Source organism: Typopeltis vanoorti, chromosome 11, assembly GCF_054136105.1.
Source record: "Typopeltis vanoorti isolate ZY-2024b chromosome 11, IOZ_Tvanoo_1.0, whole genome shotgun sequence".
NCBI lineage: Eukaryota > Metazoa > Arthropoda > Arachnida > Uropygi > Thelyphonidae > Typopeltis > Typopeltis vanoorti.
This window is the reverse complement of record NC_143559.1, coordinates 31,813,675-31,831,125: the sequence shown is the minus strand read 5'-3', so window position 1 is coordinate 31,831,125 and position 17,451 is coordinate 31,813,675. Positions and strand designations below refer to the sequence as shown.

The 17,451-nt window shown below is 37.2% G+C and overlaps 1 protein-coding gene across 3 annotated transcripts in view; it reads left to right on the top strand.

Moving 5' to 3' along the window:
* The first annotated feature begins 6,125 nt into the window (after positions 1-6,125).
* LOC150101414 (uncharacterized) overlaps positions 6,126-17,451 on the top strand; it is a 510,839-nt gene continuing 499,513 nt past the window's right edge. For 2 of the 3 annotated variants that reach the window (XM_090400454.1, XM_090400453.1), the window contains exon 1: positions 6,126-6,343. In XM_090400454.1, the coding sequence (XP_090256580.1) occupies positions 6,233-6,343 (111 nt within the window). In that variant the 5' untranslated portion in view covers positions 6,126-6,232. Of the gene's footprint in view, positions 6,344-12,314; positions 12,416-17,451 lie in introns of those variants that run through there. The other variant, XM_090400455.1, reaches the window with a different exon arrangement.

Sequence of the window (17,451 nt, the reverse complement as noted above, 5' to 3'; positions counted from 1 at the left end):
AAAAAAAAAACGAATTTATAATTTCAAAATTATTTTTATTTTTCAACATAATCTCTATTAAGACTAATACATTTATTCCAGCGATGCTCCGGCGCCATTATCCCGTCCTGTAATCGTTCAACAGTAAGATCTGTAAAATACCCGTCTACAGTTGCAATCACCTCTTGATTCGAAGAAAAACGCTAACCAGCGAGGAAGAGTTTTAGTTTTGGAAAAAGATAGAATTCAGAAAGGAGAACTAAATTTGGGGATTAGGGTGGATGTTCCAATAATTCGTAGTGCAGATTCCTTAATTTTCCCATTGCCAAAACACCTTTGTGGGCAGGTGCATTCTCCTGATGAAAGATGATTTTTTTTCTTCTGCTCACGAATTTTTTTGTCTAGTCTGGTTATAAGATCGGAATAATATTCCCTGGTTATTGTTTTACCCTTTTCAAGATAATTAATAAAACAATGGCTTTAGCATCCCGAAACACTGATGCCATGACCTGCTGGTGGAACCGACTTTGTCTTTGGCACTGAACAACTGTCTTTTTAACTGCTGTTTGGATTCTGTTGTGTAATGGTGAATCCAAGTCTCATCCATAGTAATAAATTGATGCACAAAATCAGTTTTATTCTTGTCAAAACACTCCAAGCACTGTTCAGAGATTTTCATGCCAGTGCATTTTTGATCAGCTGTGAGCAAGTGTGGCACCCATCTTGCGCAAATCTTTTTCATTTGCAATTCTTCGTGCAAAATATATCCTACACGTTCTTTTGAAATACCTATAGTCTCAGCAATTTCACACACTTAGACTCGCTGGTTATACAGTACCATATCATGCACTTGATCAATGATTTGTGGTGGCGTTACACTTTTTGGATGTCCTTCACGTGGATCGGATCATCTTCAAGGCTGGTACAGCTATGTTTAAACTCGGGAGTCCATTTCTTAATTGTTGAAAACAAAGGAGAAGAGTGCCTATAAACGTTTATGAACTTCTAATGCATTTCTTCTGGTTTTAAACCGTCTTTTAAAACCAGAAAAAATTTAAAATTTTAAAAGAAAGAAAATTTAAACAAAGAATTTTATAACCGCAAGACAGAATTTTATCCATTTCAAGGGTAAATAGGCCAGGGGCGTGCGCCGGCCATATGTGCAATGTGTGCGACGCCCACAGGCGCCAGGATAGTAAAGGCGCCAAAGAGGAGGAAATACTTTAAAAAAACTTTTTATTAAAGTGATTTTTTTTTATTGAAGGGGGAGATAGGGGCGCCGACCAATGTTTTACACACAGGTGCCAGACACTACTAGCGTGCCCCTGATATAGGCAACACTTTGGCTTCAGACAGCTGTATAAAACAAATTACTGTACTTGATAGAATGACTTATAATTTCACATGGATGCTTCTGACAGATGTACCAACTGAGAAAAAAAATTTTGCTGATAGTATTGCCATCTATGGTAGAGGTCGAGAACTCTTCAGACAACCCTCGTAATTATAGGAACACCGATGAAGAGACGAGCACACAAGTGCTGCCATATCTTGGTACCTAACAGGATATGTTACTGTCTGAAATTATGTGGGTTCTACGGCCGATTTTCTGGAGTTTGCGGGATGAAAAATCCCAGTTTCCAGGTGAAAAATCTTGCTTATCCGTGCCAAGTTCGACTAACTTGGAAACGTCGAAGAAAGGCTTAGAAAAATTCTTCCATTTGGCGAGTACACTCGAACTTACAAGTATACAATTATTTGCAGGATTTGGGGTGGATGAGGAAGAATTAGACATGCTGATGGTGCATTGTTAACTGTGAGTTCATATAGGGAAAAACGAATTGAACTCTTTCATAAAGACAGGATTGTAAGCAGAAAATATGACCAAATTGACAAACTGTTTATATGGGTTTAATTTTTCATGAAATATAAAAGTTGAGGAATAATATAAATTATAAGTAAATACATAATTAGTTAACATCTTAATCCACAAAGGGAGTAGGAACGGACTTTTATCTCTACCTAATTTTTCAAGACTACTTGGGATCTATTCTCCACACTTAGCCAATCACAGAACAACTCACTTAAGATTATTAGTGATTTAAATTGGCTTCTGGGAAGGGGAGTGAAAAGACAACTCACGTCATCTCGTGGTTCATAACGCTAACACTATATATTATTGTGTTTAATTTAATATTGTGACTTCTACTGTCGATTTGTTTAGAATTAGGAAAGGAAAATCCACAATTTCGATATAAAAGAGCGTGTCCATGTCAGAGATGGCCTAACTCTGAGAACGCTCAAAGAAATGCCTTAAACAATGTTCCTTGAGTCAGCGACTGAATGGAACTATGAATAGACTTTCCCCTCTGCGTCTAATTGCAAACGGATGCATACGCGATTTTCACAGAGGATACAGCCGTATTCTTTATTTTTTTCTTTTAACTCAGTCAGTTAAAGAACTCTTCGAGGAGGATACCCTCTTACCATTTTTCAAACGATACTTATCACACCTCCTTGAACTGATTCTCAAGCAAGACACTCATAACTGCTTCTGAAAATTCATGCAGTCGTACTTCATTACTCATGGGAAAAAAAAATCTATACCTAACATTCTTGCTGATCATCCTATTACACATTTTACAGGGGATTTCCTATATGAATATGAATCCAATGACCTCTTCGATATGAATCTAATGACCTCTTAAATAACTTGCGTTTTGTGATTTTCACTATTTTCAATCAATCGACTGGTTTTTGCAGACTACAGACCTACAATCTCTCCATATCAAACTCAACAATATCTCTATGTAATCGATACAAATAGGTCGATGCTTGTAGTGTAGATGCAGCCTGATACTGGGGAATAACAAGTTTCTTGTCCCTGTCTTCCTCAAAAAAATTCGTCATCCGATCTGCTCCTTTATCAATTTCTAAACTTAAAACTCCTCGTCCACAATCACCCTAATTCCTTTTACCTCATTTTCTTGCGGCTCGGTTCCATCAATGTAGTACATGGCTTTTGCCTTCAGCCAGCATTCTAGTATTCTAAAGTTATTTTAATTATTAATCTCTAGATCTCTAGTTCCAGTCTAGTCTAGTGTAGGCTAATGAGTCTTCTCATTGGCCTAGAACCCCATTTTAGTTCACAGCCTGTCATATAATTTCGTAAATTCGTTCACAATTAGTGCACTTATTCCACTTTTTTTTCATATAAAGGCCTTTCATTTGCAAACTCACAGCTTTGCTGTATTCCTACTCAATTTTCTGAGACGAATATTCGCATCTCAGAGGATATTATTATTATTAGCTCAGTGCAAGTGGCGCTTGCGTCCTCTGCGCTTGGCTGCTCGAAGTTAGACCTAGGTTCTAGTCTACTCACTGACTGGAGGAATTTTTTCTAAGCTTATCTCCGACCGGTTCGCGAATTAGTCGATCACTGGCATGGGCCAAAAATCCGAGTTTCTGGGAGGAAACGCGGGTTTTTCGTCCCATAAACTCAAGAAAATCGGCCGTAGTAACCACATTATTTCAGACAGTAACATATCTTGTTAGGGTTAGGTACCAAGAGATGGCAGCACTTGTTTGCCAGCCTCTTCATCAGTGGCTGCTATAATTAGTAATAGACATAGGACAGCTATCTCTGATTGGCTACAAATGGAGATTGACCTGCCCACTCAGTCTCCAAAAGCTAGATAGGGGTATAAAGGCCTCGCCTACTCCCTATCACGGAATAAAAGGCGTTAACTGATATATTTTATTTTATTTTTATTATTACATGACACCTCCAGGGAGTCCAAAGACTCATCAAGGAATGACACCTACTTTGCAACTCCATCTCCTCCATTAAATCACACTGACTGCAACTACATCAGTGTCATCTTCCGCCGACCACCACTGGTATTTCCACAGACAATCAAAAACATCCATGCCCATGGTGGGGTTTGAACCCACAGCCTTTCAACTGGAGAGCAGATATGCTATCCGCTCGGCCAACTAGGCCGGCCTGTGAAACCTCCTCTGAAAACTGAAGTCCCAATTTTTATCGATAAGAAGGTTTAGGAGGATATGTATGTAGTTTTTTCTTGTAAGAGCACATCTTATGTGAAGACGTAAAGTTTTTTCAACAACTCGCATACATTTATGAGTACGGTTTGTACATTTTGCATACACATGAGCCCTCATTAGGAAACCAGTGCCAGTGCCAGAACTCGAATATTTTCTTCAAAACGGCGTTTGTACACATCACTTTTGTAATATAACAATTACTTTTTATTAATTACTCTCTCTACATTCACATACCAGCCAATGAATTTTAAACTTTTATTGAAGTCTGTGTTGGACTTCCTTTAGCCCTAATTATAGCCCATATGCAGTTTAGATTCGACAAGCTGTTGGATTGCATTTACGTTTACATCACATGAGGTATTCACCAGACATTGCTTTAATTAGCTCAGATTTAATGGAGGACTTTGCTACCAGATCTATTTTTCTGGCAAATCTCATACATTTTCAGTGTGGGTTCAGATCCATACTTTGTGGTGGCCAGGAAAAACGGTGAAAATCACTATCATGCTCGCTGACCAATTTTTGCCTGATGGGAAGTACCATTGTATTGCTGGATAAAAAGTGAACATTGTAGGAGGGACGCGATCAGTAACAATGTTCAGATATTCCTTTGAGGCCCGACTTTCAAGCAATATCCTCTGATATTGTTTCCAACAGAACATACCTCCTCACCACCTCCAGAACCTTGAGTGGTATTTACATGGCAATCTGGGTTTATTGCTTTATGGGCTCCCTCCAATCTCTGCCTACCGTCGATACAGATCAAGGTAGACCATGATGCTTCGAATCTCATGACTTTTATCCAGTTTTCTAATGTCCAGTCACGATCATGACACCACTGTAGTCGGCCTTACCGATTCTTCGCAAAAACCAGTGATTTCTGTAGAGACATTGCGACTGCCAATAGCGATGTAGAGACATCGCTATTGTAGAGACTACATATTGTGTAGACTACATGGCTATCGGGAACAGCCTTCATTAAATGCTTGTCTATTGTTGCACACAGGAAGTTCTGTTTTTCGTACAAGCCTTGTCTAACGAAGGCTTTCTCGTCCCTGACAGATTGTCTTAGGACCACAGTTATGTCTCTTGGACAAGCAATGTAGATTATTTTTTTACTGATTAAACACCCAGGCTGTCTCACCTTTTGAGAAACCTGTCAACTCTGCTGTTTTGAAAATCGTGGCTGCAGATTGTCGAGACGACATTCACAATAAGCACTTTATCGAACTCCGAAGGATCCTTTTATTTTCCCTTTGTGATCAACACTATTGACGGTTACTCACTGGCAGCATTCTTAAATAGTTGCCTAGAACAAGTGGCGATGCACGTGGAAGAGTATTTTGCATATAGTGAACTGACGTTTACACACACATCTGCTTAAATGTTTCTAATTGAATGGCCAGTATGTGCGTGCACCGACAGTGAATGAGTTTAAGGAGAGCTATGATAAGTGTTGTTTGAGTCTCCTACGATGAGTCCTCTAAATCCATGGAGATACCTGTATAATAATAGTAATTATTATTTTTATTATTATATGAATGGTATCCTAGAGACTTACAGGAAGACCAATGAAGAATTGGAGAATGAGGTTAAAGAGATGGTAGGAACTTAGGGGCATAGAAAGGCTCAAGATAGGAATTTATGTAGGACTTTATGGAAGGCCTTCCTCCAGCAGTGGAAAGTAAATGGCTGATTATAAATATTATCCCGCCCATCTTCTCGAAAGCTCTGTATGCTCTCGAACCAATTTATCTGCTTGCGTGATGAACAACCCAAATTTAAAGGGGGAAAAAAATTAGTGTTTCTTTATGTGACGGGCTAATTCACCTTTTGGTTTAAGATGTCTTTTTCGTTTAACATATATTATATTCCTAGACAAGAATTAAAATCGCACATTTTCAACAAAAAGGACATAGTCGCATTTTCTTCTGTTTACACTAGGGTAGCGCTGAAGAATGTTTTTGATATAAATAAACATTCAAAATAAATAAATCCTGCAATGCGTTATAGGTTTATAAATGTTCGTTACCCTTTTTTTTTCTCTCTCCGTTCATATAACTAATTTTATTGAGATTTATCACCAAGAGATGTCGTTTGACAATCTAGGATGTACTCTTTAAGCGTGGGTATCTCTTGGCAACTAGATATGGGGTTTCAAACTTGAAAAGAGGTATCTAGTGTGATGGTTGCGTTCCTGTTGATCGCATGTTTAGCAGTTGGTTTGGGACTCGCATGTTTCCTTGTTTTAATTCTCGTATTAACATCAGGCAAGCCATATATATCATTGGATCATGTAAGTTTTGGTTACAGTATTTAAGAAAACTGGTAATTTCTCTTTAAAAACAAAACAATAAAAAAGATAGAATCATATACTGGAGAAAATATGTTGAGAAGGGTGGGTCTTGTTTCGACGATCGACTCGGCACATGGCCATTTCCGTGCCCAGTAATTAATGTGTACTTTTTTCTTATTTAATGTTTCTAATAGATGTCACCCGTTGTTAATAGCAGTGCGATTATATAGTGGATGTCGACTTTCATTTATTTGTTGTTAATTTATCAAGTTTCTCAGTGATGTTTAGCATTGTATCTTAAAGTGAGGCAATGATTTAACAATCCACTTACGTACCACAACAAGGCGACAAATGCATTGGACAAGGGAGATGCACATGCAGTAGTAAATTTAGATTTTCAGAATCTTGAATAATTTGTCGCACATGACAAATTAGTAACTAAATTGGAACACATGGGATTAGACAGAAGACTCGTGATTGGCTATCAAATACGAAGGGGGTGGTATTGAAAAGTTCTGATAAACACCTAGAACAAAAAAAGACTGGTTTGTGCTGCAACAAGGGAAAGCTACCCCCCCCCCCCCTCAGAGAATTGCTAATGATGCAGCAGCATTGTAAGAAGTGTATAACAATTTGTGTGTGGGGGTGGGATGTAGAATAATGTGTAGGTTACATGGTTCTACCTCAATTCTTCATGATGATTATCATGAAGAATCGAGGTAGAACCAACTATTCAGCACACCCTTGTGGGTATTAATAACTTTGTATGGAAGAGGAAAATAACATTTGTGTACTACAAAAATCTTTCGAGGCCATTAATGTTTAAGCCTCATTACATGGGATAGGTGTAACTGAAGGTATGCAGATGATGCAAAGTTTGGCAGAACTATGAGGAGTTGATGTTTTGGAACTATGCCCAAAGCAACTAAGGCTACTAGTCCAGTACCATTTCTGTAAACTGTGTGTTTTTCATCCTGATTTGTCTAACTATAGTGAGTACAGCAGGATGATGTAGCCTTACTATTTAACAGGAGAATTTTGAAGGAGATGAGAGAACTGGTGGGCAAAGACTCGATGCTGCTAAAATTGTGAAGACATCAAATCACACAATGATGAGAAGTATCTTAGCATGTAAAAACGAAGAAGTTATTGCCTCCCTTGTATAATGCCTTGATCAGGCCACGTATGGACTGTGCATGCATAAACTTGGTCATTCGGTTTTCCAGGGAATGAGGAAACCTTAGAGAGGGTCCAGAGAAGATTGACCAAGTTATTACTGACTTATTATTATATAATAATAAATACTTTTTTTTGCAAAGTTCAGCAATATCAGTGAATGGCTCTTTCTTTTATCTAACTCAGTTGTTATTTTATTATAAAAAGTAAGCAAATTAATATGACAAGACCCATGTTGTCCCTTGTAACCTGAGATACTGATTATCTTATTTGCTATTTCTGTCTTGGGGGGGGGGGCTCTTTTATAAAGCTGTTTTGCCCTCTTTCCCAAAACTGAGGCTTAAATTAAACAGTTTGGTCAGAAGAGGTGCCAATTTCCTTGCCCATTTTCATAATATATGGGACAATATGCTCTCTAATTCCATGGTTGTGTTTGCATTAAGGTTTTGCAATGCTGTAAGCATGTCCAGTTCATCAACCCCTGTTGTAACATAAAATTAAATAAATTAAATAAATAAATAAAATGTTGTAACATTAGTCAATGTCACATCTGGCTCTGCAGTAACTTCACCTGGATGGTACATTCTTGCGAAATGATCACTTAGTACCCAACTACTGTATTTTTTTTTCCCTTCTGCCTACCTGTTGTACTGTTATCACTCATTAAAATCATCCTTCCTTTTACTTGCTATATATGATAGAACTCTTTGGGATTTCTTTTTGTCTCATCAGCTAGCTGGCCTCGCACAATTAGCTTTGGCCTTGCTTATCATATTTACAAGTCGCCCATCTTTTAAGCATTTTGTATTGCTTATGGACTTGCTGATCACCCTTCTATTCCTCTATATCTTTTAGTTTCTGAAGTTCCTGCTTAATGTTGATGCTGTTCCATGTAATTCCTACCTGATTTATCTTCCTGATCCTGGGTTTACAATCGGATACTGCTTTCTTTAATATCCTTGACTGCCTCCAATTTATTGGTAACATCTCTTCCATCTAAATTCTCATGCACGACACTTCTATAAGCTTCCTCAGTTTGTCATAACCATATATTTTGTAATTCAACACATACCCTTCTTTACAGCAAATTCTGCTAATATTTTACGTGAAGCCTACATGATCACTTTTCTTTTCTTGTGTGGAGGCAGTATGGCTACACTGGGGACCAGATCCAGCACTCTCAAACCTTTAGTCCCCTCTATAACATGTTATCTCAGGTAATCTGCCAGGATGATTGGCTGAGTGGTGGATATATCTGCTCTCCAAAATGCTTTGGGTTCTAATTCTGCATGGGCATGAATATTTGTGATTGTCTTTAGATAGGAGAAGGATATCATTACTTGGTGTGAGACTCTCTCAGTGTTTATTAAATGTACTACAGGTTAACAGAAACCTTTAGTAAATGAGAGTCACACACAAAAAAAATTCTCTTAACAACTGTATAAATTCCATTTCCTTCCCTTCTTGAAACATTTATTTCCTTCTAATCTATTTCTCCGTAGTTGAAATTCCCCATAATAATTACTTATTCTGTGCTAATTTGCCGATGTATGCTATACACATTCTTTCCTGCATCCCCACTCTCCTGGGATAGAGGGGCTGTTCTTTTGCAAATATACTACCCTTTTTTGGCTTAAATTCTTTTATCATTACCAAGTCTCACTAACGCCTATACTTTTGACCAATTTGAACTAATCATTGCCTGTTATTCCGACTACTTCTGGCATTACTAGATAATCTTTTCATTCCACAACTTCCCTTACACCTTGTGTTGATTATGCTAGCATTCCCACTGAATACTTTAATTATCCTCACTATGCACTTCTGAACCCTTGCTGAACAATACTTTCTCAAGAAACTTGTTTCTGAATCCATTCAAATGCAAACTATCTGCCTTATATAAGTCCTTTCATTAATCAAACTCACTCCACACAATTCACAAATTCCTCATCATTCTTTCTGCATGACCTGTACACTGACTCATTTGCAATCATGGTTTTTCTCAGGTTGCCTCTATCCTAGGGAGTTCTTTTGATATGTAGCCAGCGAAAGAAAGAATGATTATGGAAGGATGACATTGATTGGAGAAAATGGTATAAAGACAGCTGTTGCAGAATGTGTGGTGGAGATATTTAATGAGCAGTTCATAAAGATCTTCCAATCTTGTGAATGTGACTTCATGGAGAGCTTGAGAGCAGTTGATGATGGGGAGGAGAGACTGACTGTAAGTGAGCAAGAGGTGTTTGGGGAGTTGAGTAAACTAGATGTAAATAAGACTGTGGGACCTGATAATATATCACTGCGTATTCTGAAGGAATGTGCCAGAGAGTTGACACCTGCCTTGACATATTTTTTTAATACGAGTCTTGCACTTTGGTAAGTTCATAAAGAGTGAAAAGAGGGCAAGATTGTGCCACTTCATAAAGGAGGTGATCGAACTCAAGCATCAAACTATAGGCCTATCTCTGTGTCAGGTGTTGTGGTTAAATTGTTGGAGAAGCTTGTGAGAACTAGGATCCACAGTTGGGTTGACAACAATGGTATAATCTTATGGGCAGCATGGATTTGCTAAAGGGAGGTCATGTTTTAGTAATCTGCTTACTTATTACAATAAAGTGACTGGTTCTTTGGACAGAGGAGAAGGATACATAGTAATATACTTGGATTTTGCAAAAGCTTTTGATAGAGTACCTCGTGATAAGTTGACAGTCAAACTAGATCAGATGGGGTTGGATATTAGATTAGTGCATTGGATTGGAGACTGGCTATCTGATAGGTATCAACAAGTTGTGTATGGGGGTGTGATATGCAGGAAAAGGAAAGTCACTAGTGGAGTGCCTCAGGGGTCTGTTTTAGGGCCATTACTATTTAACATGTATATTTATGATATTGGCGAAGATTTGGATGGAGATATCCAGTTATTTGCAGATGATGCAAAGTTGGGACGAACCATAAAGAGTGGTGAAGATGTTGTGGCCTTGCAAGAAGACTTGAATAAATTGAGTGATTGGGCACGGAAATGGGGATGTGAGTTCAATGTTGCAAAATGTAAGGTTTTAAAATTTGGAAAACAAAGATGAGAAACAGAATTTATGCTTGGTGAGAATATATTGTTGGAGGTAGAGGAAATAAGAGATCTTGGGATGATAGTGGATAAGGATCTAAAATTTAGGGGACACCATCGCCAAAATTGTGAAGACAACACAAAGGCTTCTGGGAATGATGCGGAGGACATTGACGTGTAGAAGTAGGGAGATTCTTGTTCTGTTGTATAAGGCTTTAATTAGGCCACGCATGGACTATTGTGCCCAGATTTGATCACCGGGTTTTGAGAAGGATAAAGAGATGTTGGAAAGGATCCAAAGGCGACTGACTAAGGTAATTTCTGACCTCTGGAATGTTAAGTATGAGGAAAGATTGAGAAGATGTAATTTGCAGAGTCTTGTGGAGAAGAGGAAGATAATAAAGGTCGAAACTAGTCTGGGTAGTGGCCCTTCCCTTAATGCATAACATTAGACATATCCGCAAGGAGATGTGTTTTGCATTAAGGGAGATTGGTAGCTTGCTACACCTTTGCAACGAGTTGACCTGGTGTTGTATCACCTTGCCCTAGTCCTGAAGATACTTTCAGGCGCAAACTTGGTTTGCTCACACTTGGATAAATGGATTAAACTAAATTTATTATACTCTAACCAAGTGAAAAATAAACTTTCAACATCTTTCTCTAAATCCAGAGTAATTTATTAAAAAAGGGTGGCACACCATTTGGCAACTCCTATAGGTAGAGATGACCTACGAATGCTTCTGCCTAGTATCTCAGCTTGGGCCTGGCTCCCACTGAAGAGACCTCAATAAAGGTCGAAACTAGTCTGGGTAGTGGCCCTTCCCTTAATGCATAACATTAGACATATCCGCAAGGAGATGTGTTTTGCATTAAGGGAGATTGGTAGCTTGCTACACCTTTGCAACGAGTTGACTTGGTGTTGTATCACCTTGCCCTAGTCCTGAAGATACTTTCAGGCGCACACTTGGTTTGCTCACACTTGGATAAATGGATTAAACTAAATTTATTATACTCTAACCAAGTGAAAAATAAACTTTCAACAATTTTGTTACTATCACCTCAAGCAAATATACTTTTCATGTTTCATTTTTTTGTGGGATGTTTATTTCTAGTTGATAAGAACCCTGTAGGAATGTCTTAGAGATTTTTCTGATTAGTTGCAGATCAGCATTTAGTTTGTATATGTCAGTCCTGCAGACTGTTTTTATATGAATGCCATAATCCTTGAGAAGGAGGGAGAGTAGAGTTGCCTCCCTCGACCTAAATCCTGTGGTATCAGTATAACAACATGTTGTTAGAGCAACACTCCCTCTAATTTTTTCTGGTCCATGGGCTGTTGAAAAACATTTTGTTTGTGAGTTTCCAGTCTCAGGCCTAATATGAACACTAATATAATATTTCTCATATTAATGTTGCCCTTTTTTCATGAAGCTATAACTTGTAGAATGGTGAGCACTAAATTAATTTGCTTAAATCTGTGTAACCACAAACATCCACCACCATTTGCATGAGTTCAAGTGTGACTATAATGTCTAAACCAGTGGTCCCCAAAGTGGTCGATATCGACCCCCAGGGGTCGATATAACATTGTTAGGGGTCGATTTGGACGCAGGGATCGATTGGGAGTCGACAGAAAAATATAAGACATCATTGTACAGGTAATATTTAATTCGGTTACTCTACATCCTGAATGACAATGCAATTAAGATGAATTGTGGGCACAGGGACATGAATAGGACCTGTAAGATGGAGCAAGGTCATGAAAATAGTTACGGAAGCCAATCAAGGGCCAAAATGACGTATTTACCAATAAACGGATGAATTTATTATAGGTATGTTATTTAGACTTATTTTATGACTTCAAAATAAAATAAAATTTTATATTTTATATATTATTTATCCCTCCTTTCAAATATGTAATATTATTAAGAAGGACGTCAAAAGTATCCCTTTGACGTTAAGCTAATATAATAATATATACTATATTATACATACAATAAACACTGTAACTATAAAATAAACATTCTAAAAACTCACATAAGCGTCTTTTTTGCTTGTTCTATTATGATTACGTAATAGTAAAATAGAGGGGGTCGATAAAAGGTCAAGAAACTCTTGAAGGGGTCGACAGTCAAAGAAGTTTGGCGACCCCTGGTCTAAACCCATGGGGCAGCAACATTTTTTCATTGCAGGGTCATATTTTGCAATTTGTATGTTCACCACTTAATGTTTGGGGTCACATGGGGGGGGGTATGTTATTTAAAAAAATAGGATTTATAAAGTACTAAGTGTTATAGAAAAACAAAACTTTTATTCTTTTTATAAATGAATATGAAAAAAAAAGTACAAAAATCTGTTAAATACTATTTCGATATTGCAAACACAAATAAACATATTTAATTCATATATAACTCATATATTATTATTATTTCGGGCGACTCTAGGGAGTCCTTAGACTCATCGAGGATTTTAAATTCAATTAAAAAAAAAAAAAAGAAGCAAACTGACATGTAAAAAATTTTAGTCACATGTCCATGCATTTCCAATTATGAACCAAACTCAGATATCATGAGCAAAGATAAACAAAACCAAGGTAGTCATGGAAACTGCATAAAATGATATTATTTTTCCGCAGTTGGATTATGTATATACATTTTTATAACTGTTTACATATAATTATTATTATTTATATTATGTTTGCATTATTTATATACTTTTGTAATAATTTATATATAAATTTGAGTTAATATATGAATTGAAAAGGTCATCGTTTCCATTGTGCGTAATTTGTCAGTAACTTGGAAATTTCTTGCTATCTTCGAGAGGATGAGATCACATGCTGTTTACTATATTAATGGAACTGAACTGCAAGAAGTTGACGAGGCAATGGACTTGGGAGTTATTGTGGACAGAGAATTTAAGTTTAAAGGGCATATTGCAAAGACTGCCAAAACATCACATCAAATTACATGATTGTTGAAGAGTACACTAACAACCAGAGATAAGGAAGTTATTGTTTCACTTTATAAGGCATTAATAAGATCACATTTGGACTACTGTGCACATATCTGGTAACTGGATTTCTTGGTGATGAAGAAATGGTGGAAAGGATTCAGAGGTGAGTTACAAAGATTGTTGCAGGTCTGTGGGATGTTCCCTACGAGGATAGATTGAAGATCTGTGGGCTCCAAAAACTAGCTGATTGACGTAAGAGAGGAGATATGATAGAAGCATATGAATTATTAAAGGGATTTTACAGGATTGACACTGATGACATTTTTAAGACCAGTGCAGGAAGGGAGAGAATGTGGGGGCATCCCTGGAGATTATGTAAGAGTGTGGTTAACAAGGGTGTTAGGACTAGATTTTTTACTTGGAGGGTTGTGAAGGGGTGGAATGCGTTGCCAGAGGTGGTTGTGAATGCTTCAACTGTGAATGAATTTAAGGAGAAGTATGATAGGTATTGGGTAAATGATGGTTAGTGTGTCAATGTGGGGTCTCCCGCGATGAGTCTTTTGACTCCATGGAGACGCCGTTATAATAATAATAATATATGCGATAGTGAATGCAGAAGATGTCAAAATCTTGCAGGATGACTTGGATAGATTGGAGTTCTGGGCTAACGGAGAATGGATATCAATTTAATGTGACAAAATGTAAGGTTATGCATTTTGGAGTGAAAAGATTAGCAGCAGTATACCACACTGGTGGAACTGTACGCCAGGAGATTGATGAGGCCAGGGACTTGGGAGTGTTGATGGATAGGAAGATGAAGTTTAGGGGGCACATTGCAAAAGTAGCTAAATCAGTTCAACTCACTTGGTTGTTGAAAAATACCTTAACGAGCAGAGACAATCAAGTTATTGTACCTCTGTACCGAGCCTTGATAAGACCTCATCTCGACTACTGTGCCCAAATTTGGTCACCTTGGTTCCTTCTTGATGGGGAGGAGGTGGAGAGGATCCAGAGGCGAGTGACTAAGATGATAGCAGGTCTATGGAATGAGCCATATGAGAGCAGGTTGAAGGTTTGTGGGTTACAGAAACTAGTTGATAGGCAGAAAAGGGAGATATGATTGAGACATTAAATTGCTAAAGGGATTCTATAGGATTAATTCAGAGAATATTTTTGAGATCAGGACTGGTGGTGGGAGAACTAGGGAACACCTATGGAATCTGGGCAAGAGTGTAGTTAGCAGGGGTGTTAGAGCTGGGTTCTTTACTTTTAGAGTGGTAAATGAGTGGAATAAGCTGCCAGCGTCTATTGTGTGTGCTATGACGGTGAGAGAGTTCAAGGCAAAGTATGATAGATACTGTGAGAATGTTGTATAGTTGTGTGGACATGATGTTTATTTGCTTTCATTTATATGACAAATCAAATACAGATAGATACAGCTACTGCAATTTTTTTTCATTGCTATAAGTGCTGAAGGAATCGATGCCCAACATTGTTATAATTTGATTTTGATTTTTGGGATCTTTCTCTAACTCCTTGCATGTTTCTTTAAATTTATTAGTCCATATGACTGAACTTTTAAATTCAATTAGTTCTATTTCTAAATCGGCAATTACTAAAAATTTAAACGCAAAAATAAATTAACTTATTTGCTTTTTTTATTTTTAAAAGTTATTAGTTTTTAAATACAAAATTTTGGTGGGTCATTGCCCCTGCTTTAAAGCAGTGTTTCTCAACCTTTCTTTAGTAATCATCCTCTCAAAGACTTTCTTTAGTCAATTTTTTTTTAATTGCCTCTACATCTATTTAGTTAGATGATCTTTAAAGTATATACTCAAAAAAAATATGCCTCTGCAACTTAAAAATGTCAGAATCAGTTTGCCACATGGCAGAAGCTAAAAGTAACTAATTAGAGTATTAAGTTGGAATGGGTCGTAGTAATATTGGAGTGCAACATTGGAGAAATTACTAAATAAGATAAGTGATAAGTGTGTATCATAAACTTGGTTTTATAGTAATTAAAAATTATATGGTAAATTAGAAATTTTGAAAGGAAAAATTTTTGTGTGCATGCTTAGAAGGAACGTTGTTGTTGTCTGACGGCTTTTTCTACTTCTATTTTATGTTTATTTCTAGCTTTCTTTTTCAGCTATATAGATATTAAATAATAGTGGCACAAGGCGCATCCTCTACAAACCTCTCTGTTTATCAGTTTCCATTCTGTAACTTCTTTACTGATTCTTACATTTATTTAATTGTTTTGATATGTTATTAAAGGCAACTGATTTGGAATGTTTAACTTCTTAAATATGATTCAATATTTATTTCTTTATGACTATGTCAAAGGGTCTTTCTGAAAATTTACAAATGCTATGTGTGTGTCTGTTTCTTATGTCAAATTAACATTACTTTTACATTAAGATTTTTAACACAAATTCTTGGCAAAAGTTAATCTTCTATGCACTATTTCAGTTTTGAAGTTAATATTTGCGTGTACCACTTATAACTAGTATTTAGGGGACTTATTCCACTATAGTTTTCACAGTTACACTCATGACCTTTATATATATGTTAAAATTACCAAGCAATTTTAAACCTGGTTTTACTCCATTTCCCAAGTAAGCAAACAGAACAGAACACTACTGGAAATGGAGTAAAGCCAGGTTTAAAATTGCGTGGTAATTTTAACATTTATTATACCCAAGGTAAGATACTTTCTCTCTCTCTCTCTCTCTCTCTCTATATATATATATATATATATATATACATATACACATTCTATCAAATAGTTTGTTTTATACAACTGTCTGAAGCAAAAGTGTTGTCTGTATCCTTTGATATGGATAAAATTGAGTATCGTGCAAGTATAAAATTCTTTGTAAAAGAAGGTTTAACGCCAAAAGAAATTCATTCAAAGTTCATAAAAGTTTATGGGCACTCTTCTCCTTTGTTTTTGACAATTAAGAAATGGATTGCCGAGTTTAAACATGGCTGTACCAACCTTGAAGATGATCTGATCTACGTGAACATCCAAAAAGTGTAACAACACCACAAATCATTGATCAAGTGCACGATATGGTACCGAGTCAAAGTGTGTGAAATTGCTGAGACTATAGGCATTTCAAAAGAAGGTGTAGGATATGTTGTTTAATTTAATTTGTTTTGTTTAATTTGAGTCTCGGGTCTGGGTTAGTCCCGAGCGGGTGGAAAGAGGGGAAAATAGTTCCACTGCATAAAGGTGGTTCCAAGACTGCTGTTGTAAATTACCGACCGATTAGCATATCAGTAATCATTGTCAAGGTCTTAGAGAAAATAGTCAAGAGGAAAATACAAGATTGGATAGAAGAAAATGGGATACTGTATCGGGGACAGCATGGTTTTGTGAAGGGTAGGTCATGCCTCAGTAACTTGCTCACGTATTATAACACAGTGACGGCTGAACTGGATAAGGATAATGGGTTTACGGTGATTCTACTGGACCTTGCCAAGGCCTTTGACAGGATTCCACATGGAATTCTAATCAGTAAATTGCAGCATATGGGAATGGACATAGGGTTGGTGAGATGGATAGGAGGGTGGTTGACGGAGAGATATCAGAGAGTGGTTTACTCGGGAGTAGAGTCCACAAGACGGCCTGTGACTAGTGGTGTGCCACAAGGATCTGTTCTTGGACCACTGCTGTTTAATTTGTTCATAAATGATATAGGAAATGATCTGAGAGGAACAGTTCATTTGTTTGCGGATGATGCGAAGTTGGGTAGGGCAATAGTGAATGCAGATGACGTCAAAATTTTGCAGGATGATTTGGATAGATTGGAGGTCTGGGCTAAGGAGAATGGATGTCAGTTTAATGTGGCAAAATGTAAGGTTATGCATTTTGGGGTGAAAAGATTGGCGGCAGTTTACTGCATTG